Raw genomic sequence first — 25,836 nt, 5'->3', positions numbered from 1 at the left:
ACTTCTCTTACTTGATTTTCAAAATCTTTTTTGAGCTCTTTCATGGCCTGAAACCAATTCATATTTTTCTTGGAGACTTTAGATGGAGGAGCTTTGATTTTGTTTTCTTCTGTTGGCATGCTTTGGTCTTCTTTATCACCAAAGCAAGATTCTATAGTCTGATTCTTTTTCTCGTTTTTGCTAATTTCCCTAGCCATTTACTTGATTTTTGAGCTCTTTGTCAAGATAGTTCTCTGCTTCCAGTGGGGGTGGGGGGTGTACTGTCAGAAGCTCAATTCCCCATAATCTGTGGGCCTAACATTCCAGAAACAGTGGCTATATCTGTTCCTGCTACTGCTGTGGCTGCGTTCCTCTGCATTCTCCTCCCTCAGCTGCCTTGGGTCTGGGACAGGACCACTCTACTTTCCTGTACTGGTTCCACAGGCTTTTCCCACTGACCTTTCAATTTATCCTCAGCATTTCAGGATCATGAAGTCTGGAAACCACCACAGGTGTGAAAGATTTAGTCTCCCCAAGGCCTACTCAGGTCCTATCTGTGCCAGTGCAGGCTACATTTGACTGTGCTCTGCTCCCATTATGGCTAGATAGACCCTTCTTGACAACCTTTCAGGCTGTCTTGGGCTGGAGATTTGCTTCACCCGGTCATTCTGTGGGTTCTGCAGCTCCAAAATTTGTTTAGAGTCATTTTTTACAGATATTTCACTGAGCTTGGTGGGAGCACTCTAGAAAGTCCATGCTATTACTCTGCCATCTTGGCTCGGCCTCCCCTCCAACTTTTCTTAAATTTTCTTCATCTCCTAAACTTCTTTTCTTATTTATTTTTTGGTTAAATTTATCTAGTTCCCAGAGGGAAAAGTTGAGGTCCCCCACTAGTAAAATTTTACTATCTTTTTCCTTCTGTAACTGATTTAATTTTTCCTTTAAGAATTCAAATTCTATGCCATTTCGAGCATACATGTTTAGTATTGATGTTACTTCATTGTCTATAGTATATTTTATGAAGATATAAGTTCCCTGCTTATGTCTTTTAATTAGGTTTATTTTTGCTTTGTCTGAAATACTGATTGTTACTCTTACCTTTTTTACTTCGCCCTTTACTTTTAACCCTCTGTATCTTTTCTGTTTCAAGTTGTAGGGCTTTTTAAAAATAAATATTGTTGAATTCTGCTTCCTAATCCATTCTGCTATTCAGTTCTATTATACGGGTGAATTCATTTCATTTACATTCACAGTTATGATCACTAATTATGTATTTACCTCTAACTTATTTTCTTCTTTGTCCTTCTCTCTCTCTTTTTACCATGTCTCTTCTCACAACTTTTGACTACTATCTCCCTTAATCTGCTTCCCTTTTATCAAATCCTCCATTCTTCCATTCTCTTATTACCTTTCATCCCTCCTTTCTTTTTGGGTAAGATTGATTTCCCTAGCCTACTGAGTGTGTGTGTGTGTGTGTGTGTGTGTGTGTGTGTGTGTGTGTTATTCTTCCCTTTTGGAGCTTCAAGCATTGCCCACCTCCTCCATTTTCCTTCATTGTAAAAGTCTTGTGTGTCTCTTTTTTTGTGAGATAATTTCCCCCATTTTTCTTCTCCCTTTCCCATTCCAGTGCATCCCACTTTCTATCCCATCTATTTTATTGAAGATCATCCCAACATGATTGACTTATTCCTTTGTCTTCTGTCTATGCAGAATCCTTGTAACTGCTCTAATAATGATCAAGTTCTTATGAATTACATGTATCATTTTCCTCTAGGAATAGAAGCAGTTTAATATTATTGAGTCCCTTGTAAATTCTTTTTCACCTTTACTTTTTATATTTTTCTTTCATTTTGTATTTGAAAGCCAAATTTTCTACTGATTTCTGGTCTTTCCTTCAGGAAGTCTCGAAAATTGTCTCTTTCATTAAATATTTTTTTTCTCCTGAAGGATTATACTCAGTTTTTCTGGATGGGTTACTCTTGTTTTTAATCCTAACTCCTTTGCATTTCAAAAAATTATACTTCAAGCCTCCACTGCATGTGATAACTGCTAAATCTTGTGTGATCCTGACTCTGGAAATATTTTAGCATTTTTTTGAAATGCTTGCAATATTCCCTCCTTTACCTGGGAGCTTGGGAATTTCACTATAATATTCCTAGAAGTTTTCTTTTTGGAATTTCTTTCAGCATGTTATTTGTGAATTCTTTCTATTTTACCCTCTGGTTTTAGGATAGCAAGGCAGTGTTCTTTAATAATTTCTGGAACTATGATGAGCCTAGAAGAACATATGCCAGGCTCTTTGATCACAACTTTCAAGTCTTAAATCATCTCTCTTCAATCTACTTTCCATGAGATATTTCACATTGTCTTTTATTTTCCATTTTTGACTTTGTCTTATTGTTTCTTGATATCTGTGGTGTAAATGTTAGCTTCTACTTTGCCAATTTTAATTTTTGAGATATTATTTCCTTCAGTGAGCTTTTCTAGCTGTTTCCATTTGGCCAAATTTTCTTTTTTTTTGTAATCCTTTTTATCAGTGAAATTTTGTACCTCTTTTACCCTTTGGCCAGCTTTTTTTTTTTTTTTTGGTTTTAATTATATATATATATATATATGCGTGTGTGTGTATATGTATAGTATTTATTTTTCAGTTTTCTTCATTCACTTCCTCAATAATTTTAATTCCTAATTTTCTCCATGTCTTTCCCCACCCCCACCCGAGGACAGCATGCACCCCATCCACTCTTACCCCAGTCTGTCCTCCCTTCTATCACCTCCCTTCTCTAATCCCTCTCCCCTCTATTTTCCTGTAGGACCAAACAAATTTCTATACCCCATTGCCTATATCCTATTTCCCAGTTGCATGCAAAAACAATTTTTAACATTCATTTTTAAAGCTTAAAGTTCCATATTCTCTCTCTTTCTCCCTCCCCACCCACCCTCATTGAGAAAGCAAGCAATTTAATATAGGTCATTTAAGTGTAGCCATGCAAAACATTTCCATAATAGTCATGTTGTGAAAGACTAACCACATTTCCCTCTGTCCTGTCCTGCCCTTCATTTATTCCATTCTCTCCCTTGCCCTTGCCCCCCCACAATAGGGTTTGCTTCTGATTATGCCTTTCCCCAATTTGCTGTCCGTTCTATTATTTTCCCTCTTCTATCAACTTCCCCTCTGCCTTCCTGCAGGGTCAAACAGGCTTCCATACCCAATTGAGTGCATGTTATTCCCTCCTTAAGCCAAATCCCATGACAGTAAGGCTCACTTATTTCCTTTCATGTACCCCCTTTCCCCTTCACTGTAAAAGCTCTTTCTTCCCTCTTTTATGAGATGATTTGCTACATTCTACCCCTTCCTTTCTCTTTCTCCTAGTACATTCCTCTCAACAGTAAATTTTATTTTTTTAGGTATTCTTCCTTCATATTCAGCTCATCCTGTGCCCTCTGTCTGTCTGTCTGTCTATCTCTCTATCTATCTCTCTATCTACCTATCTACCTATCTACACATATATATACACACATTTATACATGTACATATATACATATATTTATACACATACACATATATACATACATATAAAATATGCACATGCATACATACACATACATACCTACATATATATCTATATCTATAGATATACATATAGATATATATTCCCTCTAACTACCCTAATACTGAAAAAGGTCATCTTTCCATGTGCGAATGTAAACAGTTCAATTTTAATGAGTTCCTTATGTCTTCTCTTTCCTTTTTTACCTTTTCATGTTTCTCTTGACTCTTGTATTCGATAGTCAAATTTTCTATTCAGCTCTGGTCTTTTCAACAAGAGTGCTTGGAAATCCTCTATTTAATTGAAATTCCATTTTTCCCCTGTTGTATTATACTCAGTTTTGCTGGGTAGGTGATTCTTGGTTTTAATCCTAGTTCCTTTGACTTCTGGAATATCACATTCCAAGCCCTTCGATCCCTTAATGTAGAAGTTGCTAGATCTTGTGTTATCCTGATTGTATTTCCACAGTACTCAAATTGCTTCTTTCTAGGTACTTGTAATATTTTCTCCTTGACCTGGGAACTTTGGGATTTGGCTACAGTATTCCTAGGAGTTTCTCTTTTCGAGTCTCTTTCAGTAGGTGATCGGTGAATTCTTTCAATAATTATTTTACCCTCTGGTTCTAGAATATCAGGGCAATTTTCCTTGATAATTTCATGAAAGATGATGTCTAAGCTCTGTTTTTGATCATAGCTTTCAGGTAGTCCCATAACTCTTAAATTGTCTCTTCTGGATCTATTTTCCAGGTGAGTTGCTTTGACAATGAGATATTTCACATTGTCTTCTATTTTTTTATTTTTTTGGTTTTGCTTTGTAATTTCTTGGTTTCTCATAAAGTCATTAGTTTCCATCTGTTCCATTCTAATTTTTAAAGAAGTATTTTCCTCAGTGACCTTTTGGACCTCCTTTTCCAATTGGCCAATTCTGCTTTTTAAGTCATTCTTCTCCTCATTGACTTTTTGGACTTATTTTGCTATTTGTGTTAATCTATTTTTAAAGGTGCTCTCTTCTTCAGCATTTTTTTGAGTTTTCTTTAGCAAGCTGTTGATTAATTTTTCATGATTTTCTTGCTTTGCTTTCATTTCTCTTCCCAATTTTTCCTCTAACTCTCTTACCTGATTTTCAAAATTCTTTTAGAGCTTTTCCATGGCCTAAGATTACTTCATACCCATATTTTTGGAAACTTTGGATGAAGGAGGCTTGACCTTGCTGTCTTCTTCCAGTTGCATATTTTGCTCTTCCTCATCAGAAAGGATGAAAGAAAATACCTTCTCACCAAGAAAGTAAACGTATTTAGTCTTATTTTCCCCCCCTTTGGGCATTTTCTCAGAAAATTACTTGACTTTTGAGCCCTTTGTTAAGTGGAGGATATACTACCCCAGGTTTCATGGATTTTGTGCAGCTGTTTTCATAGCTATCTCTAGGGACCTGTAAGTTCTCAGTTCCAGCAAAGTTGTACAATCAAGAGAGAGGCATTTACTCCTCTCCTGGCTTGCGCTGTGATTTGTGAGCAACAGCAAACACTTTTTTTCTGACCTGGAACTAGGAGTAGGATTCCCTCTCCACAGCTGCCACCAGCTCTGACACCTACTAGCACTCCTCCTCAGCCCAGGACCACCATCCAGGACTGAGATCCAGATCACCCTCTGGATTCCCCTACTGTCTGTAGGCTGAGAGCTCCAGAAGAGGCTGCTGCTGTGGTAGTGGCTGCCACCACCCTGAGGTTGGGGCCATACTATGTTCCCTTCTCACCCAGGTGACAAAGCTTTCTCACTGACCTTTGAAACTGTTTTTGGTGTTTGTGGGTTGAGAAATCTGGAAACCACAGCGACTGCCAGTGCCCTGAAGCCTGCTCCAGTCCTGTCTGTGTCATCATAGCCCATGCTGGGCTCTACTCCATTCTGAGCCTGGTAGAGAAGATCCTTTCTTTTAGCCTTCCAGGTTGTCTTGGGCTGGAAATCTGTTTCACTCTGTCATTTTGTGGCTTCTGCTGCTCTAGAATTTGTTTAGAGTCATTTTTTACTAGTATGTTAGAGGCTTTGGGGGGAGAAATTAAGCCGGTTCATTCTTCTACTCTGTCATCTTAGCTCTTCCCCCCAATTCTGTTTTTTAAGGTTTTATTTTCTTGAGCATTTTTGTATCTCTTTCAATTATCATTTCATATTATATTGTATAATATATTATATTACATTACATTGTATTAATATATTCATATTAATTATCATTTCATAATTTTCTTGCCTGTCATTTATTTTCACATTTTTTTCTGTACCACTCTTATTTTGATTTTTTTTGTGTGTGTATATGCGTTAATCAAGGTTAAGCGACTTGCCCAGGGTCACACAGCTAGTAAGTGTCTGAATTTGTACTGAGTTCCTCTTTACTTCAGGGCCGATGCACTATCCACTGTACCACCTAAATGTGCCTCTAATTTTTTTTAAAAATAATTTTTGCTCTTCTAGGAATTCAGTTGGTCTTATATCCAATTTTCAATTTTCTTTGAGGCTTTGGTTGTAGCTTTTTCACATTATTTCTTCTTCTAAGTTTGTGTCTTGATCTTCCCCATCACTATAGCAGCTTCTTATGGTCAAGTGTTTTTTTTTAGCTTTGTTTTGCTGTTTACTCATTTTTCTAGTCTTTTTTTTTTTTTACTTTGTTTAAGTTGTGTTCTAATAACCTGGAGAGTGAAAGGTGGCACTGGCCGAAACTTTGGGTTGTTTTTTTTTTTTTTTTGCTGTTGTTTTTAGAGCTAGTTCCAGGGTTTGGGAAGTTCTTTATGCCTCCAATGTAGTGTGATCTGGGAAGAGGTATAATTACTCCTTTCCTGATCAGCATTCTGATCTTTACCTAGGAAAGGCCCCTGATTTCTTGCAGTCAAAATTGCTTTTGTTTCTCAGGGGCCCTGATCCCTTGTGATTGAAGACACTCCTCCCTACCCTGAAACTGTGATCAGGAAATGGGTATGAGCAATGGAGTTTCCAAACAGCAATGTGTCCTGTGCCCAGTGATAGTACAGAGTTACCCTTGCCTCACCACTTGTCTAATCCCTTTCCTGTCTTTAGACTAAGAGCTCCTGAAACTGCTGTTTTTGCTTCTGCTCAAGTCTCCTTGGTTATGTTGCCAGAATTATCACTCTAGGCCAGCTCACCTTCCAATACCACATAACTCTCCTCACCTCCTCAGTTGTCTTTGACTGGAAAAATATTTTGCCCTGACCTTTTGTTGGATTGACTCCTCTAGAAATCAGTTTAATGCATTGTTTTAAAGTTGTTAGGAAGGGAATGTTGGGAGAACTCAGCTATAGTACTTCCTTTACTCTGCCATTTTGGCCCTGCCTTGAAAGTTATCACAATTTTGTATTTGAAGGAGAACATATGTATATTTTTTAGTAATATTAATGTACATTTTCAATTTTTCCTTTCTTTATTATGCTTTTTCCAGTTTCATACTTTTATGAAAGTAATGTCCTACCTTAGCTCACTCAGTCAGTCAAAAAGCATTTAACTAAGTGCTCATTACATGCCAGACATTGTGCAAGGATATAAAATACTATAGCTCCTTCTATAGATCTATCAGAAAAATAACACTAAAATGTTCATTAAAAAGTTGAGTCAAGGCTATATTCTATCAGAATATCCTTTCTCTGCTCTCAATATCCTTCTCCTGCTATGGTAATGTAAATCTCTATTTTTTGCTAAATATTTCAGTGTCTAATTTCATTGCAATCTCAGCCCTAAACTACCTAGGGAATTGATCTGAGTCAGGTATTTCCTTTGAACAATTGGAGGTTGTCATGTAGGATTGATTCAGAATGATCATGTTGCAATATGGAATGGATGGTACAGGGGAAGGTGAGCGCTTGTTAATCTCTGTGCTTCTGATGGTGCCTCTAGTGATGATGGCTCCTTGATGGTTTCCCTCATCACCCTAGGGAAATAAAAGTATAAATTCTCTGTGACCATTAAGCAACTAAAGACTGATATAAAGTGGAGTATATGGCATTACAAGCTCCAACGGAATAGATACAGGGTTGCATTCCATTAGAAGAAGGAATTGGAGTGGACACAGCAATTTGGGGCTTTAGAATAGAGACGTATTGCCTGGGCTTTAGCAGCGTAACAGTTTTGAGTGCCCCAATGGTAGTAAAATAAGCAGAGCCATAGGACCCAGTGGAATGGGCACTGATATGGGTAGTAATAAAGGTAGTAGCAAGGCATCAGGGATTCTTTCTAGGTAAGGAGAGCTGAACAGGACAGCAGTAACTACACTTCTCCACAGACATAGTGTAGCCCCTTATTTAATATAATCTGGAATTAATGAGGCCATTCCACATTACTACTAGCCTAGCACCTGAGGTCATTGGACAACTCTTCTCCAGGGGAAGCTTGTAAGATCCAGGGATGGCATTTTGGGGAGGTGACTTGCTGTCTGGTGACAAGGAAGGGGTGAGTGTCTAACCAGCACCTACAGAAGAAAGGGGGGATTCTCTCAGAGATCTCTAAAGGAGCAAAGATTTAGTATTTCTGCCCCTACTCCATGAGGGCTTCCAGAGATGGAGGCATTCTGGAAGTTGAGCCAAGGAACACCAAATAGGTGGTGGTACAGGACACTGGGACAGGTTGTTTGCAAGAGAGTAACAACTTCTTAGCTACCTTACTGTAGATGACCCTGTCTCTTGCTGAGAACTGGTGGTAGTGTAGGAGGTGTCAACATCTTTTCAGTAGTTCTGATGCTGGTGGTGTCATTCTTACTCATTTTCACCTCTTTATATCAGGGGACTCACTGCAAACCACAAAGATGTAGTATCATTCAGCACATAGACTAGATTGTTTACACTGGGGTCTCATTTCTTCCAAAGGGCATATGTAAAGCCTGGGATTTTTTTGGTCTTCATTCACCCCAATTTGATTTTTTCTTCAGTGGGCCATTCAATTGTTTGCTGTCTATTTATGTTTTTATTAACTTTCTGGTTTTTTTCCTAATCCCATCTTGTCTTTGCTGGGCTCCTAAGGTTAGGGTTTTCCGATAACAGCCCTAAAACTAAGTGATTGAGGGTCCTTTAGAAGACCAAGGTGTGAGATTTGGGGCAATATGCTAAAGCCCTCACCTTCTATTTTCCCCCTCATTCAGGTTAAATTAACTTTTCCTTAAAAGACATTGAAATTGTCATTGACAATTGGTTCAGTGGCCAAAGCCTTGGTTGATGTAGTTTCTTAGTTGCTTCAATACATAAAAAGCCACAACGTGAACAAGACACGAACTCTTCCTTAGACTTCTGACCATAAACCATATTAGTAATACTAGGCACAATAAAGCTACATTCAACTGAATCAGTGTTTTATTTTCTTTCCCTCTTTTGAATATTATTGTTCAGGTGGGTGAATAAATCTTTTGTTAACTGCCAATTATGTTTTAAAATATGCTTTTCTTGATATTGTTTGCTTACATGTTGCCTATATTTCCCCTGTATCCTTCTTGCCTAGAAAGTCATCCCTTATAACAACTTTCTTTTTTTAAAAAAGAGAAGAAGGGCAGCTGAGTGGTACAGTGGATAGAGCACTAACCCTGGAATCAGAAGGACTTGAGTTCAAATCTTGCCTCAGACTAGCTGTGTGACCCTGGGCAAGTCACTTAACCCTGAATGCTTCAAAAAAGAGAGAAAAATTAATTCAGTAAAAGCTTATCAAAACATCTGACATTATATAAATGTTTGACACCCTGACAAATATAAGGAGGCAAAGAGAAATGTCTTCTCATATTTCTCCTTTGAGACTAAGCTTGATAATGGGGGTTTTGGGGTGCTGTTCTTTCCATTTACATCAGAGGTTTATAACCTTGTTTGTGTCATGGATCCATTGGTAACCAGGTGAAGCCTATGGACCCTTTCTCAGAATAACGCTTTTAAATCCTTACAATAAAATATATAGAATTACAAATTGAATCAATTATTTTAAAATAAAGATAGAATTTTTCCCCATTTCAGTTCATAGATACCTTGAATTCTGTCCACTGACCCCTTTTGGTAGCAGCAATTTCTTAACCCTTTCCGACCAGTTTTTCCTTGAAAGCTATTGAAATACTCTTTGAGAGTTGGTTGGTTCAGTGGACTTAGTGATCAGATTGTTGAAGTAATTTCCTCATCTTACAACTCCACAAGGAGCTCTAAAATGTTTAGCTGGTGAACTGCAAGGGGACTTTAATGTTTTAAAAAAATTATCTCTTTGGTACATTCTTTTTTCTAATTATATATAAAACAATTTTTAACATTTGTTTCTTAAAATTTTGAATTCCAAATTCTGTCTCTCCCTCCCTTTCCCCTCAATGAAAAGACAAGTAATTTGACATAGGTTATAAATATGAAGTCATGCAAAACATATTTCCATATTAGTTATGTTGTAAAAGAAAATAGAGACCTCTTCTCCCCCCAAAAACAAAGTTTTAAAAAATATGCTTCAATGTGCATTTAGACTTCATCAGTTCTTTCTCTTTTCATCATAAGTCCTTCAGAATTTCCTTGGATCATTATGATGCTGAGAATAGTTGTCATTCACAGTTGATCAATGTCCAATATTGCTGTTACTGACTACAATGTTCTCCAGATTTTACTCATTTCACTTTGTATCACTTCATGTAAATTTTTCCAAGTTTTTCTGAGAGTATCCTTTTCCTCATTTCTTATAGCACAATAGCACTTATTTCATCATAATTATATACAATCCCCTCAATTTCCAATTCTTTGCTAACAGAAAAGAGCTACTATAAATATTCTTGTATATACAGGTTGTTTCCCTTTTAAAAAAATGTATCTCCTTGGGAAACAGATGTAGTCGTGGCACTGCTGGGTCAAAGAATATGCAAAGAATATGATGGGTCAAAGAATTTTATGCCCTTTTGGACCTAGTTCCAAATTGCTCTCCAGAATAGCTGAATCAGTTCACAGTTCTGCCAACATTGCATTAGTGTCTCAATTTCCTCACATTCCTCTAACATTTGTTATTTTCCTTTTTCTGTCATATTAGCTAATCTGATAAGTGTGAGGTGGTACCTCAGAATTGTTTTAATTTGCATTTTTCTAATCAATAGTTATTTAGAGTGCTTTTTATATGATTATAGATGGCTTTGATTATACCATCTGAAAACTGCCTGTTCCTATTTATCAACTAGCAAATGGCTCTTATTTTTATAAGTTTGACTCAGTTACCAATATATTTGAGAAAAGAGGCCTTTATCAGAAATCCTTGTAAAATTTTTTTCACAGTTCATGATTACTAACATATTTCCCTTTATCCAACTTTCCCCTCGTTTATTCTACTGTTTTACCCTGACCATTCCGAAAATGGTTTACTTCTGACTACTGCTTCCCTTAATCACCCTGCCTTCCCCACCCCACCCCTGCTTCTCTCATCCTTTTCAACTCCTGCTTCCCTGTAGGATAAGACAGATTTCTGTACCTGAGTGTGGATGTTATTCCCTCTTTGAACCAATTCTGATGTGAGTAAGATTCAAACGCTGCTCATACCTCCCTTATCTTCCACTCCACTGTAAAAGTTTTTTGGTGCCTCTTTTATGTGAGATAGTTTATCCCATTGGATTTGTTCCTTTGCCTTCTCCCAGTGCATTTCTTTTTTTTTCACCTCATACTTCTATTTTTTAAAATATCATCCCATCATATTCAATTTATACCCATGTTCTGTATGTACATTCCTTCTAACTGCTCTAATAATGAGGATGTTCTTAGAAGTTACAAGTATTATCTTCCCATGTAAGAATGTAAAGAACTTAATTTTATTGCATTCTTTATGCTTTCTTTTTCCTGTTTACTTTTTTATATTTTTAATTTTAATTTAAAAAATTTTAATTTTTGGGATAAAAGAAGCATTTCCATAACAGAGTACAGTAAAAAAAAAAGATGATTACACATGAAACTGCAAATCCATTATGTACAATTTGCTATTCCTTTTAAATATATAATAAATTTACCATGTACACTTCTCTTTTGAGATGGGATTCTGGGAAGATGACAGAGTAGGTCAGAAAATTCCAAGTTCTCAAGATTTTTCCCCAAAAAGAGATAAAATAGCACTTCAGTATGAATGTAGAACTCATAAAAATGTATAAAAGAAGGGGCAGAATAGGGGTCTTCCTGGGACGATCTGAGAAGATCTGAAGAAAAATCCCAGGATAAGGTTTGTTTCCTGTGAAGACTAAACATCTCTAGGCTAGGGCTGCTTAAACAATAAGCAGCAAGTGTTGGGGTTAGATGGCACTGCTTCAGCACCAGCCACAGGAACTTTTAGCCTCCACTTTCCTCCAAATACTTCCCTCCCACATACAGTGAAGGGAGGTAGGCCTGTGGGCCAGGGAACATCAAGGGAACTTCTGCTGACAAGGAACTCCAACCCTAGCTGTACTGTGGAGGTGTTGTGAGAAAGAACCAGCACAAGCCCAGTGAATGCAAAAGAAATGGGGTGGGGACATTTCTGACTGTGGGCACTTACAGGAAGCTGAAGGTCTAGGTCTTTGCTCAAGGCTAGAGGGGAGAACTGAAGGAGAATCTTAGTCCAGAGGCTCCTTCCCTATACCCCAGGGCTAGAGGTAATTATAAAACTAAGCTACTACAGATTTAAAAAAAAAAAGGCAAATGAGAAAGAATTCAACCCTAGAAAGTTACTATGGGAATAGAGAAGACTGGGGATCATCTTCAGAGGAGACAAAGAAGCAAAGAAACCATCTTTCTTTTTCACAGAAACCCAAAGGGTAATGTCAAATAGCTGTCTACTCAAAAAGAATTGAGAAGAACTTTAAAAAGACTTTAAAAATCAAAAAGAAAGATTGAGGAAAAACTAGCCAACCAACCAACAAACAAGCAATCTAAGAAAAACAAGATTATGAAAAGAAAGTCAGCCAATCAGAAAAGGAGATCCAGAATTTTAAGGAAGAAAATGACTCCTTGAAAATCAGAATTGGCAAGGGGAAGCCAGCCAGAAACAATAAAAAAATCTAAAGAATGAAAAAATATAAGAGAATGTGTAACATCTCAGAAGAAAAACAACTGATCTGGAGACCAGATCAAGAAAAGAAAACATAAAAATAAACAGACTACCTGAAAGGTATGATAACGAAAAAGAATCTTGATACAATACTATAAGAAATAATTAAGGAAAATTGTCCTGAAGCATTAGAGCAAGAGGGGAAAGTAGAAATAGAAAAAAATCACCTGATCACCAAAAATGATCACCACCTGAAGGGGACCCTATGAGGAAAACCTATAGGAATACTATAGTCAAATTCTGAAATAAAATATTATGAGTAACAAGAAAAAAAACAACTTAAATATGGTTGTACCACGATTAGAATCTCACAAGACCTAACAGCTACAACACTAAAAGACCAGAGGTCTTGGAACACTATATATTGAAGAGCAAAAGAGCTGGGGTTCTGGTAAAAAATATAATACCCAACAAAATTAAGCATAATCCTGAATAAAAAAAAAGGTGGTTTAAGGAACTGTCAGACTTTCTGGACTTTATTAATAAAAAACACCTGAACTTAATAGAGGATTTGACATATAAGACCCAAGAGAAATATAAGATATATACCAAAGACTCAATATATATTGAGACTATATATATGGAACTCAATAAGGACAGACTGATTGTTTTATATATGTAAAATGTAAAACATATGGCTAAGATAGTTATTAGCAATTGCGGAGTTCATAAGAAAAATTGGGGTAGACCTGAGTATGATTTAACTTTGAAAAGTAAAAGCATTTAGGAACAGCTTAAAAGAGTTATTAATTTATGCAAATGACTTGTGAGAGGAAGAGCTCTCACAGAGGAATTACATGGGGAGGAGGTCTGTTAGTTCTGGCAACCTAACTAACAGCCCTCCTCCCCCATGTAATTCCTTGGATGGGGATGGGGGCATGGGGAGAGATGGGAGGGTAGGTTAATTAATAGGAGGGCAAGGTAGTGGGTAGAAGTAAAGTAGAGGAGTCAGGAAGGATAGAAAATAAGAGATATGCACAAACATAAAAACAAAGATCAGGAGAAAAATTTGTTAGGGAACATATTTATGTATATATGCATATATATATGTGCATATAGTATATCTATATATGGATGAATGTGTATATATGTATATGTGAATATATATAAATATATCTACATTTAATTGGATCCTTTGGAGGGGGTGGATGGGAGAAAAAGAACAAAGTAAAAAGTGAACAGCAGAGAACAAAAGAAAACTTACAAGGAAGAAAGAAAAGATGGACAGCTCTCAACACAACACATATTTATCATATAAGCTTTCTTGAAGTGGAAATTTATTACTATATATTTTAATCTTCTGCTATGTTCTTCTGTGCATATAACATCCTTTTTTCTTTTCTTATCTTATTTTTAAGCTTCTATATTTAAATTGACAATATGAAAAAACAAAAAAATTTTAAAAAGTAGATTTCTTTTCCCCTTTTGTTCTTTCATCCCTGCTCCCTCTCTCTCCCCTATAATTGACTACTATTAGACACAAATATGTATACATATCTAAAATCATTCTACTTCTATTTATCAATTCTTTCTCTGGATGCAGATAAGCTAATCTGGGTATTTGTGATAGTTAAAATGACATTCACTCAAAGTTATTTTTTAAAAACGATATTGCTGTTGCTATATATAATGTTCTCTTCATTCTCTGCACATTTAATTTTTCATTATTTCATGCAAGTCTATCCATGTTTTTCAAAGATCATCAAGCTTATAATTTCTTATAGCACAGTAGTATACCACATACCAATCATATGTTCAGTCATTCCACAACTGATGGTCATCCCCACAATTTCTAGTTCTTTGCCACCACAAAGAGAACTTTTATAAATATTTTAGAATATGTAGTTGTTTTCCTTTTTCCCTAATAATTGTTAGAAATAGACCTAGTAGTGGTATTCATGGGTCAAAGGCTATAAAAAGTTTAATAACTCTCTGGGCACAATTCCAATTTGCTCTCCAAAGTGGTTGAATCAGTTTCACAATTACATCAATAATGAATTAGTGTCCCAATTTTTCCACTTCCTTTTCAACATTTGTTGCTTTCCTCTTCAATCATTTTAACCAATATGATAGGTAATATTTTTTATGTCATTCTAATTTTCTTATAATATCTCTCTTTATATTTAGGTCATATATCCACTTTGACCTTATGTTGGTAAATGGTGTAAGATATTGGTCTTTGCCTAGTTTCTGCCATACTGCTTTACAGTTTTCCCAATATTTTTTTTTTAACAAATAATGAATTCTTATCCCCAAATCTTCTCTTTATACTTGTCAAATACAAAGTTACTATATTTATTTTCTACCATAAATTGTATGTCTATGCTGTTCCATTGATCTCCCTTTCTATTTATTAGCCAGTATCAGGTAGTTTTGATAATTTATGCTGTATAGCTTAAAATCTGGTACTGCTAAAACCTTTTCCTTTACAGTTTTTCTTTAGTTCCTTTGATATTCTTGACTTTTTGTTTTTGCAATTTTTATTATTATTTTTAACTCAGTAAAATAATTTTTTGGTAATTTAACTGGATACTTTTAATTGAACATATAAATTAGTCTAGGTAAAATTGTCAATTTGAGTATGTTCGCTCTGCCTACTCACAAACAATTAATAATTTTCCAATTATTTAAATCTGATTTTATTTGTCTAAAAAGTTTTTGTTTTCTATAATTTTGTTTGTGTAGTTCCTGGGTTTGTTATGGCAGGTATACTCCGAGGCATTTTATACTGTCTAGAATTATTTTAAATGGAATATCTCTCACTGTCTCTTCTAGCGGAGTTTTGTCTGAGATATATAAGAATGCTGATAATTTATGTGGATTTGCTTTATATCCTCTTTCTTTGATAAAATTGTTTCAACTAACTTTTTAGTTGAGTGTTTGAGATTTTACAAGTATATCATCATATTGTCTACAAAAAAGAGTTTTTAAAAAGTTTCATTACCTTTTCCTCCATTCTCATTCATTCTATTTCTTTTTCTTATCTTATTGCTATAGGATTTCCAATACAATATTGAATAATATTGGTGACAGTGGGCACCCTTGTTTCACACCTAAACTGACTACAAGGGCTTCTAGCTTATCATTACAAATAATGCTTGGTGATAGTTTTAAATTAATGCTATTTAAAAAAAATCAACTTAAAGGAAAATACATTTATACATATACTTTTAAGTGTTTTTAATATAAATGACTATTATACTTCACAAAAAACCTTTCTGCATCTATTAATATAATCATATGTTTTAAAATGTTTTTAGTATTATATAATCAATTATATTAAAGGTTTTAGTTATGTTAAACTATCCCTGCATTCTTGGTATAACTCCTGATTGGTTACAATGTATGATCTTTTTAAATATATTGTGATATTTTAGCTAGTGTTTTATTTAGGATTTTTGCCTCCGTATTCATTAATGAAACTGGCCTATAATTTGCTTTCTCTTTTTTATTCTTCCTGGTTTAGGTATTGGTTTACTGTTGCCTGTTTACCTTTTTATGCTTCTCTTGAGTCTTGTATTTGAAACTCAAATTTTCTATTCAACTTTGGTCTTTTCATCAGGAAAGTCCTCTATTTCATTGAATATTCATTTTTTCCTTTGAAAATGCTCAATTTTGCTGGGAGGTAATGCTTGATTATAATCCTCACTTCTTTGACCTCTGTCACATTCCAAGTCCTCTGATCCTTTAATGTTGAAATTGCTAAATCTTCTGTTGTCCTGACTGTGGCTTTATCATATTTGAATAGTTTTTTTCTGGCTCCTTGAAATGTTTTCTTTTTGACCTGGGAGCTCTGGAATCTGGCTATAATATTCCTGGGAGTTTTCATTTTGGTATCTCTTTCAGATAAGTTGTGAATTCTTTCATTTTCTATTTTGCCCATGTGTTCTAGGATACCAGAACAGTTTTCCTTGATTATTTCTTGAAAGATGATATCTAGACTATTTTCTGATCATAGCTTTCAGACAGCCCAATAATTCTTAAATTATCTTTCCTTGTTTGGTTTTCTGGGTCTGTTGTTTTTCCAATGAAAGAGTTACACTCTTCCCCTTATTTTCCATTCTTTTGATTTTTGTTTTATTATTTTTTGATGTCGTATAAAGTCATTAGCTTTCACTTGCTTGATTCTGATTTTTAAGGAGTGATTTTCTTTAATGAGCTCCTTTTTCATGTGACCAATTCATTTTTAAGGAGTTTCTTTTCTTTTGTACTTCTTTTTCCATTTGGCCAATTCTGCTTTTTAAGGAGTTCTCTTCAGTGAATTTTTGTACAACTTTTTCTATTTAGCTTTTAAGGAGTTCTTCTTTTCAATATTTTTCAGGATTTTCTTTTCAGGACTTTTGTGCCTCTTTTTACCATCAGGCCTATTCTGTTTTTTTATGGGTCTTATTTTCTTCAATATGTCTTTTGTATGTGGGTGCTGCTCCTTGTCCTGGGGCTGTGATCCAGATTTAATTATGGGCAATGCAATAGAATTCTGTACCCAGGGCCAGAAAAGGGACACTTTTAATCTCCTTCTTATCCCTTTACCATCTGTGGACTGAGAGCTCTAGAAGTCGTTGCTTCCACTGATGATTCAGTTGCTCCTAAGGCCTCTTCCTGATTTGTTGGGGTGCATCTTCTGCTGGTGCAGCCTGCTCTCCACTCTAACTCTTATGCAATAGAACTTTCCTGTCAAACTTCAGTCTTAAGATGGAAAATTGTTTCACTCCTTCCTTTTGTGGTTTTTACCACTCCAGAATTTATTTTGAGGTGTTATTTAAAGCTATATGGAGGAGAATTTGGGACAGCTCAGAAAAATACTTACCTTTTCTCTGTCATCCTGGCTTCACCCACTAGGGATGTTAATGTAGCAGAATCTATCTTTGTTGAATATTCTTCTCCTGACATTTCTAAATAAATCTCCTTTTGTTAACTATGAAATGACATATGAATATTGCATTTTGTTTCAAGATCAAACCTTAACCACCACAGTCCTGAACTGAATCATAGCCACTCAGAACACCTCTAAAGAAGTATTTGGATCCCATTTAAGTGCCTTGAATTTACATGGCTATAGTCATTGCGTATATAGTTTTCCTGCTTTTGCTTACTTTGCATCCATGTATGTAAGTTTTCCATGCTCTTTGTTTCTTACAGCACAAAAATATTCCATTGCATTTATGTATCAGAGTTTATTTACTCCTCAACTCCCAAGCATCTATTTACTTTGCTTCCAGTTCCTGGCTAACACAAAAAAATGCTACTATAAATACTTTTAGGTACATGGAGGTTTTCTTTTGGTTAAAGACTTCCTTGGGTTATAAGCCTAGAAATGAGATCTTTGAATTCAAAAGTATGAATTTTTTTTGCTTTGTTGACATAATTCCAAATTGCTTTCTACAATGGTTGGATTAATTTACAATTCTACCAACAACAGATTAATAGGTCTATATTTACAAAACAACTACAACATTAAATATTTCAATTTTTGTCATCTTTGCTGATTTGCTGAGTGTAAGGTAAAATCTCAGAGTTGTTTTGACTTGCATTTGTATTTTTAAGGGCTTGTATTCTTTCACAAGGTGGTTAATAATTTGCAATTCTATTGAGAATTGTTTGTTTATATCCTTTAACCACTTCTCTACTGGAAGATGGCTTTTGGTCTTAGATATTTCTGTTAGTTGTCTATTTATCTTGAATACCTAAACTAGGGATGGGGAACCTGTGATCTTGAGACACATGTTGCCCTCTAGATCTTCAAGTACTGCCCTTTGACTGAATCCAAACTTCACAGGACAAATAGTTTGGATTCAGTCAAAGGACAGCACTTGAGGACCTAAAGGGCCACATGTGGCCTTAAGGCAATAGGTTCCCCACCCCTGATTAAGCCTTAACAGAGATACTTGATAAAAGTCTTCCCCTAGTGACTGCTTCCCTTTTTATCTCACATGCATAAAAGCTTTTCAGTTTCACATAATCAAAATTATCGATATTTTGTAATTACCTTTATCTATTAAGAATTCATCCCCTACCCATAGCTGTGGAAAGTTTATTGCTTGCTTTTCTTCTAATTTTTTCATGTCCATTTTGAATTTATTGCTGAATGGGGTTGTAAGATCTAAGCTTAATTTCTACCAGATTGCTTTATGGTTTAATTGCTAATTTTTCCAAAAGAAAATCACAAAGGAGACCAGTTATATTGAAATATAGTTGTCAGAATATATTTTAAAATAATTTAATGGATTCCAGGTTAAGAATCCTTGACTTAAAGACTCTTTTCCAACAAGATTATTTTAAAACTGGATTTTAATAAAATTGACTTCCTTTCTAGTACTATGCATTTTTATGTATTAAAAATTATTCCGAGAAGACATCTATAGGCGTCATTAATTCATGATGCAAAGAAAGATAAGATTTAAGCCATATTCTACACTCAGCACTAAAAGGTGCTTAAGTCAATATACAACCAAAAGTGAAAAGGTCATATAACTGAAAACTTATAGGACAAGGAAGAAGATGTTTTTCATAATTAAGGCAAGGGGTAGAATTCTTAACTAAACTAAAAATTCTTAGGCAAGGGGTAGAATTCTTAACTAAACTAAATTATAGAGATGTTCATAAAAGATTAAAAAAAATTCTGATTATAAAACTCAAAAGTTTCTGTACAATCAAAACCAATTAGAATCAAGTATATTGAGTACATCTATTAAGCATGTACTATCTGCCTGACACTGTTCCAAGTCCTAATGAATATAAATCCAAGCAAATCAGACAATCTCTGCTCATAAGGAGCTTACATTCTAATGGGGGAACACATAAAGGAGAATTGGAAAGTGGGAGAGAGGGGAATAATTAATTTGAAAAATTTCTACATATCAAATTTCTCTGATAAAGATCTAATATCCAAGAATCAATACAAATTGTTAAGAAAAAGAGGCTTACCTCAATAGATAATTAGTCAGCTGGTCAAGATTAAGCATTTATTAAGTGCCTATTGTATATATGCCAGACACCTTGTTAAGTGCTGAGGATATAAAGAAATTTGAAAACATGATCCCAGGTCTCAAGAAACTTTCATTCTAATGTGGGAGACAACAGGCTAAACATTGTACATATAACATAAATGGAAGGTCATCTTATCTGGAAGACATTAGGTGAAGAGGAGGAAGAGGAAGGAGAAAGATTTCCTTAAGAAGGTAGAATATAGGGGGACAAAGCCAAGATGGCGGAGTAGAAGGATGGACCTGTAGATGTTCTCCCCCCATAGCCCATAAAATACCTGTAAAAAGACTCTAAAGAAATTCTAGAGTAGCAGAAGCCACAAAGCAATAAAGTGAAAGAGATTTCCAGCCGAAAACATCCTGAAAAGCCAACAGGAAAAGTCTATTGCACCAGGTGCGGAGTGGAATACAGGCCATGGAGCACAGCCCAGCCTTGACCATGCAGCATGGACAGGACTGGAGCAGGCCTCAGGGGGCAGAATCCCTGACAGCATCTGTGGTTCCCAGATTCCTCAACCCACAAATGTCAAAGGCATCTTCAAAGGACAGTGAGAAAGCTCTTTCACCTGGGTGATAAGGGAATGCAGTCTGGCCCTGGCCCCAGGTGGTGGCAGCATCCATTTTTGGAGGCCTTGACCTAAAGACCCTGGGGGAAATGAGTAGCTGATCTGAGTCTCAGTTCTGAGTGGTGGTCCTGGGATGAGGAGGAGCACTGATTGGCATGGTGGAGTTGGTGCAGGCTCTGGATAGGGAATTCTACTTGCAGAGCCTGGGCAGAAAGGGTTGTGGTTGCTCCCAGACTGGAGCACAGACCAGGAGAAGAATAAACTCCTCTCCCTTGACTGTGCCACCTTGGAGGAACTGAGAACTTGCAGGTCCCTAGAATATTCCCTCCATTTGACAAAGGACTCAAAAGTCAAGTAACTGCCTCGGAAAATGCCCAAAAAAGGGGAAAAAAATAAGACTATAGAAGGTTACTCTCTTAGAAAACAGGTATTTTCTTCCATCCTTTCAAATGAGGAAGAAAAATGCATACCATCAGAGGAAGACATAAAAGTCAAGACTTCTATATCCAAAACCTCCAAAAAAATGTGATGGTCTCAGGGCGTGGAAGGATTTTGAAAAATCAAGTAAGAGAGATGGAGAAAAAATTGGGAAGAGAAATGAGAGCAATGCAAGAAAATCATGAAAAATGAGTCAACAGCTTGCTAAAGGAGACCCCAAAAAATGTTGAAGAAAATATCACATTTAAAAATAGACTAACTCAAATGGCAAAAGAGGCCCAAAAAGCCAATGAGGAGAAGAATGCTGTAAAAAGTAGAATTAGTCAAATGGAAAAGGAAGTTCAAAAACTCACTGAAGAAAATAGTTCTTTAAAAATTAAAATGGAGCAGGTGGAAGTTAATGACTTTATAAGAAATCAAAAAATTACAAAAAAACCCCAAAAGAATGAAAAAATAGAAGACAATGTGAAATATCTCATTGGAAAAACAACTCACCTGTAAAATAGATCCAATAGAGACAATTTAAAAATTATGGGACTACCTGAAAGCCATGATCAAAAAAAGAGCCTAAACATTGTCTTTCATGAAATTATCAAGGAAAACTGCTCTGACATTCTAGAACCAGAGGGTAAAATAAATATAGAAAGAATCCACTGATCACCTCCTGAAAGAGATCTGAAAAGAAAAACTCCTAGGAATATTGTAGCCAAATTCCAGAGTTCCCAGGTCAAAGAGAAAATATTGCAAGCAGCCAGAAAAAAACAATTTGAGTATTGTGGAAATACAATCAGGATAACTATATTAAGACATCAAAAGGATAAGAATATGATACTCCAGAAGTCAAAGCAACTAGGATTAAAACCAAAAATCACCTACCCAGCAAAACTGAGTGTAATACTGCAGGCGGAAAAAATGGTCATTCAATAAAATAGAGGACTGTCAAGCATTCTTGATGAAGACTACAGCTGAATAGAAAATTTGACCTTCAAACACAAGTATCAAGAGAAGCATGAAAAGGTAAATAAGAAAGAGAAATCATAAGAGAATTACTAAAGTTGAACTGTTTATATTCTCACATGGAAAGATAATATTTCTAACTCTTGAGACTTTTCTCAGTATTTGGGGAACTGGAGGGATTATACACATATACATATATAGACAGATGGCACAGGGTGAGTTGAATAGGAAGCAATGATATCTAAAAAACAAAATTAAGGGATGAGAGAGGAATATATTGAGAAGAGAAAGGAAGAAATGGAATGGGACAAATTATCTCTCATAAAAGAGACAAGAAAAAACTTTTTCATGGGAGGGGAGAAGAGAGGAGATGAGAGGGAAAAAGTGAAGCTTACTCTGATCACATTTGGCTTAAGGAGGGAATAACATGCACTCTCAATTTGGTGTGAAAATCTATCTTACACTACAGGAGAGTACAGGAGAAGGGGATAAGTGGGGTGGGGAGGATGATAGAAGGGAGGGCAAATGGGAGATGGGGGTAATTAGAAGTAAACACCTTTGGGGAGAGACAAGGTCAAAAGAGAGAATAGAATAAATGGGGAGCAGGATAGGATGGAGGGAAATATAGTCTTTCACAATATGACTTTTATGGAAGTCTTTAGCAAAACTACACATATATAGCCTATATTGAATTGCTTGTCTTCTCAGTGGGGATGGATGGGGAGGGAGGAAGGGAGACAAGTTGGAACTCAAAGATTTAGGAATGAATGTTGAGAATTGTTTTTGCATGCAACTGGGAATAAGAAATACAGGTAATGGGGTATAGAAATCTATCTTGCCCTACAAGAAAAGATAGAAGATGGGGATAAGGGAAGGGAGGGGTTTGATAGAACAGAGGGCAGATTGGGGGGAGGGGTAATTATAATGCATGGTTTTTGGGGTTAGGGGAGGGGAGAGAAGGGGAGAAAATTTGGAACTCAAAATCTTGTGGAAATGAGTGATGAAAACTAAAAATAAATTAATTAATTAAAAAAAGGTTAAAAAATAAGTTGCATCTAGAAGGAAATCCAGGAAGCCAGGAGATGGAGGGGAGAAGAGGGACCACTCAGGTAGGAGGATCACTTGTAAAAAAAATCACAAAATAAAGAGGTGCAAGGTCCTATCCTGGAATGCTCTTCCTCCTTTGCTTCAACTACTGACCTCCTGGCCTCCTTCAAGTCTCAACTAAAATTCCACCTTCTGTTAATTATTTCCTGTGTATTCTGTACATCACTATATATTAAAAAGTGATATAAATTATATAAATTTATATAAATTTATTTGCATGCTTTCTCCCCCATTAGACTTCAAGCTTCTTAAGGTGAGAGGCTGTCTTTTGCCTTTTTTTTGTATCCCCAGCCCTTAGCACCGTGCCTGGCATATATTAGGCAATAAATGTTTGTTGATTGATTGATTATAGAAGGATACGTACACTAGTGCCCTGTTGATGGAACCGTAACTTGGTTCAACTATTCTGGAAAACAATTTATAACCAAAAGATCCACTAAACAAGGAGTTTAGTATTCCAAAGTAATTAAATTTTAAGTCCCTTTCCAATTTTCCACTCAGCCGTCAAATTCATCTTCCTATGATCATGTCACTCTTCTATTCAATAAACTTCAGTGGCTCCATATTACCTATCTTTTTTCTTTGGCTTTTAAATCTCTTTATAAATTTGTCCCTTCTTACTTTTCTACTCTTCTCACATATATTCCATGTATTCTGTGATCCAGGAACATTGGCTTCTTTTGCTCTTCCTCACATGAGCCTCTCTTATCTCCTAACTGTATTTTCAATTCTCTCCTTCCTCATTTCTATCTCATGACTTTCCTCATTTCCCTTCTTTCCCAGCTAAAATCCAACTACTAGTAGTCACATACCCCAAGGAAGTCGGAGACAGAGTAGAAGAAATACAAGAATATCTATAGCATCACTTTTTTGTGACAAGGAACTGAAAGAAAACAGATACCCATTAATTGGGGAATGGCTGGGCAAATTATGATATATAAATAGAATAGAATTTTACTGCTCAATAAGAAATGAAGAATGATAGATTGGGAGAAATATAGGACTTCTATGAAGTGATCCAGAGTGAATACAACTGTATACATCCAAGAGAATAATTTATGTGATGACCAAATGATACGAGGTAAAAATACATTGAAAGACCTCAAAAGACCAATGATGAAATGTTTTCGGTACCTCTTGGAAGCAAGGTGGTCTAGAACCAGACATGCATTCTTACATATGCTCAGTGTCTTGATTTATTTTTCTCCTGTTTATATAGGAGAGTTTCGGCTTGGGCAGAGAGGGGTTCAGAGGGAGTAACTCATGTAAAAAAAAGGAAGCATCAAAAGCACTTAAAATTGTTTTGTATTGTTTTAAAGAAGAGAGTCTTTTATATGGCATTCCTTCATTTAAAAAAAATCCTTATGCTACTGTTCTCTTATTGTTTCCATTAAGAAGTTAAGTAGCTAGATGGCACAATGGATAGAGCCCTGAATGTGGAATTAGGAAGACCTGCGTTTAAATTTGACCTCAAACACTTTCTAGTTGTAATAGTACCTACCCACCAGGGTTGTGAAGATCAAATGAGGTCATACTCTTAAAGTGCTTAGCACAGTTTACATGCTATACATATGCTAATTATTACCAATAAGAACTGAAAAGGAATACTACACAGAGAGCAATCGATAGTAAATGTGAGCAGGCTGAAACATAAAATAAATGTGGAACTTCAAAGAAAAATAGAGTAAGAGATTCCATCAGGGAAATTTATAATAGGAAAGGAACATGGGCTTGTTATATAGACATGATCGACAAGTAGACAGTCTACTTGCTCTCTTAGTATCCTCAGAATATCAAGAGAGTGATAAAGACCTACAGCACATTGAATATACTCCCTTATAGTAAATTTATGGAAAGACATGAAAAAAAGTTCTAAAGGATCATCATGGATGGGTGTTGATCTGCATCATTGGAAGGGACATCCAAATTAATGAAATCACAGATTCACTTGAGCATTTAAGAGTACTGAAAGTAAAGTATATGGAGTTTCTGTGTCTAAGGAAATGAAAGAGGGCAAGTGGAATATCTACAAAAAAAGCAAAAAATGACCAAACATTGAGTATAAATTAGTCTTGAAAACAAGTACACAAGAACATGGAAGTATTTTGAAAAATAACAGGCACTATATATATATATACATATGTATATATATGAGGTTTTATTGTATTATGTTAATATTAAGTAGAGGACTAAATCAAATTTACAATGCTAGCTCAACAATCACTGACAAAGTTTGATGCAAACAGGCATCTAACAAACCTTAAGACGTTTTTCCAAAAATTTGGCACCACCATCAGCTCCATAGGAAAATTCATATGGGAAACTCCAGTCTCGGACAAGGAATATTAAGGACTGAAATAAGACAAAAGGGGAATAGGATTAAATTAATTAAGTAACTTTACAATTTTTTTTCCTTTTCCTTTTATATTAATTCTGAAAGACAAGTGTCATTGTGTTTGAGTGTGTATCTTATGTATGTCATTTTTAAAAAAATGCAAAAACTTAATAGACATAAAAAGCAATCAAACATACAAAATAAGGAGCAAAATTTAACCCCACTCCATGCCCCCATTTAACAAGAGAAAATCAAATAATTAATGAATATGAAGCAAATAAGAAATCCCAACAAAAGTAAACTGCACACAAATAAAATGACAACTGAAGTCAAGGAAGCTGATTGCATATAAACCACAAGGGTAGTTTACCCACAGACTGGCTCAAGTGGTTGTGATTTGATTTTGTACAAAGCATTTCCTAAAGCAAACTGACTTTACTGAAAAAGAATGGTAGTGTTTGTGCAATGTTATCATCATGATAAGCATTTATAAAAAGATTATTATGAAAATAATCACAGCTTATAACACCAACCAAAAACGAATGTTAAAAATTGTCTTTAAATATAATAGGAAAAATAAAATATTATTTAGAAGGGGGGAAAAGTCTGAAAAACCCCAACTAAGCAAAGTCATCTCAAGGTCATTCAAAGATGAAAATGCTGAATACTAAAAGCTGAAGAAAAATGGAAAAGATTTGTGACATGTTCTGTTAATCTGGGTATTTTATATATTTTAAAAATATTCATCCATTTTAATTAAAGTATCAAGTTTTATTTGTGTCCAGTTTCTTTTTCTCCCTTTTTGAGAACATAATAAATACCAAATAAAATGAACTTGTCCATATACCTTATAGAAGTGGAGGAATGGAT

At 35.5% G+C, this 25,836-nt stretch overlaps 1 protein-coding gene across 5 annotated transcripts in view; it reads right to left on the bottom strand.

Annotated features, from left to right (window-relative positions):
- The window catches only part of ATL1 (atlastin GTPase 1), a 135,562-nt gene that overhangs the window by 35,666 nt on the left and 74,060 nt on the right, over positions 1-25,836 (bottom strand). For 4 of the 5 annotated variants that reach the window (XM_072629445.1, XM_072629446.1, XM_072629448.1 and 1 more), the window contains one exon: positions 24,891-24,983. The exons of the other annotated variant lie outside the window; for it this stretch is intronic. In XM_072629445.1, the coding sequence (XP_072485546.1) occupies positions 24,891-24,983 (93 nt within the window). The remainder of the gene's footprint in view (positions 1-24,890; positions 24,984-25,836) is intronic. 5 annotated transcript variants of the gene reach the window in all.

This window comes from Notamacropus eugenii, chromosome 1 (assembly GCF_028372415.1).
Source record: "Notamacropus eugenii isolate mMacEug1 chromosome 1, mMacEug1.pri_v2, whole genome shotgun sequence".
Taxonomy (NCBI): domain Eukaryota; kingdom Metazoa; phylum Chordata; class Mammalia; order Diprotodontia; family Macropodidae; genus Notamacropus; species Notamacropus eugenii.
The sequence above is the reverse complement of the archived record's forward strand: the minus strand, read 5'-3'. Positions and strand labels throughout refer to the sequence as shown.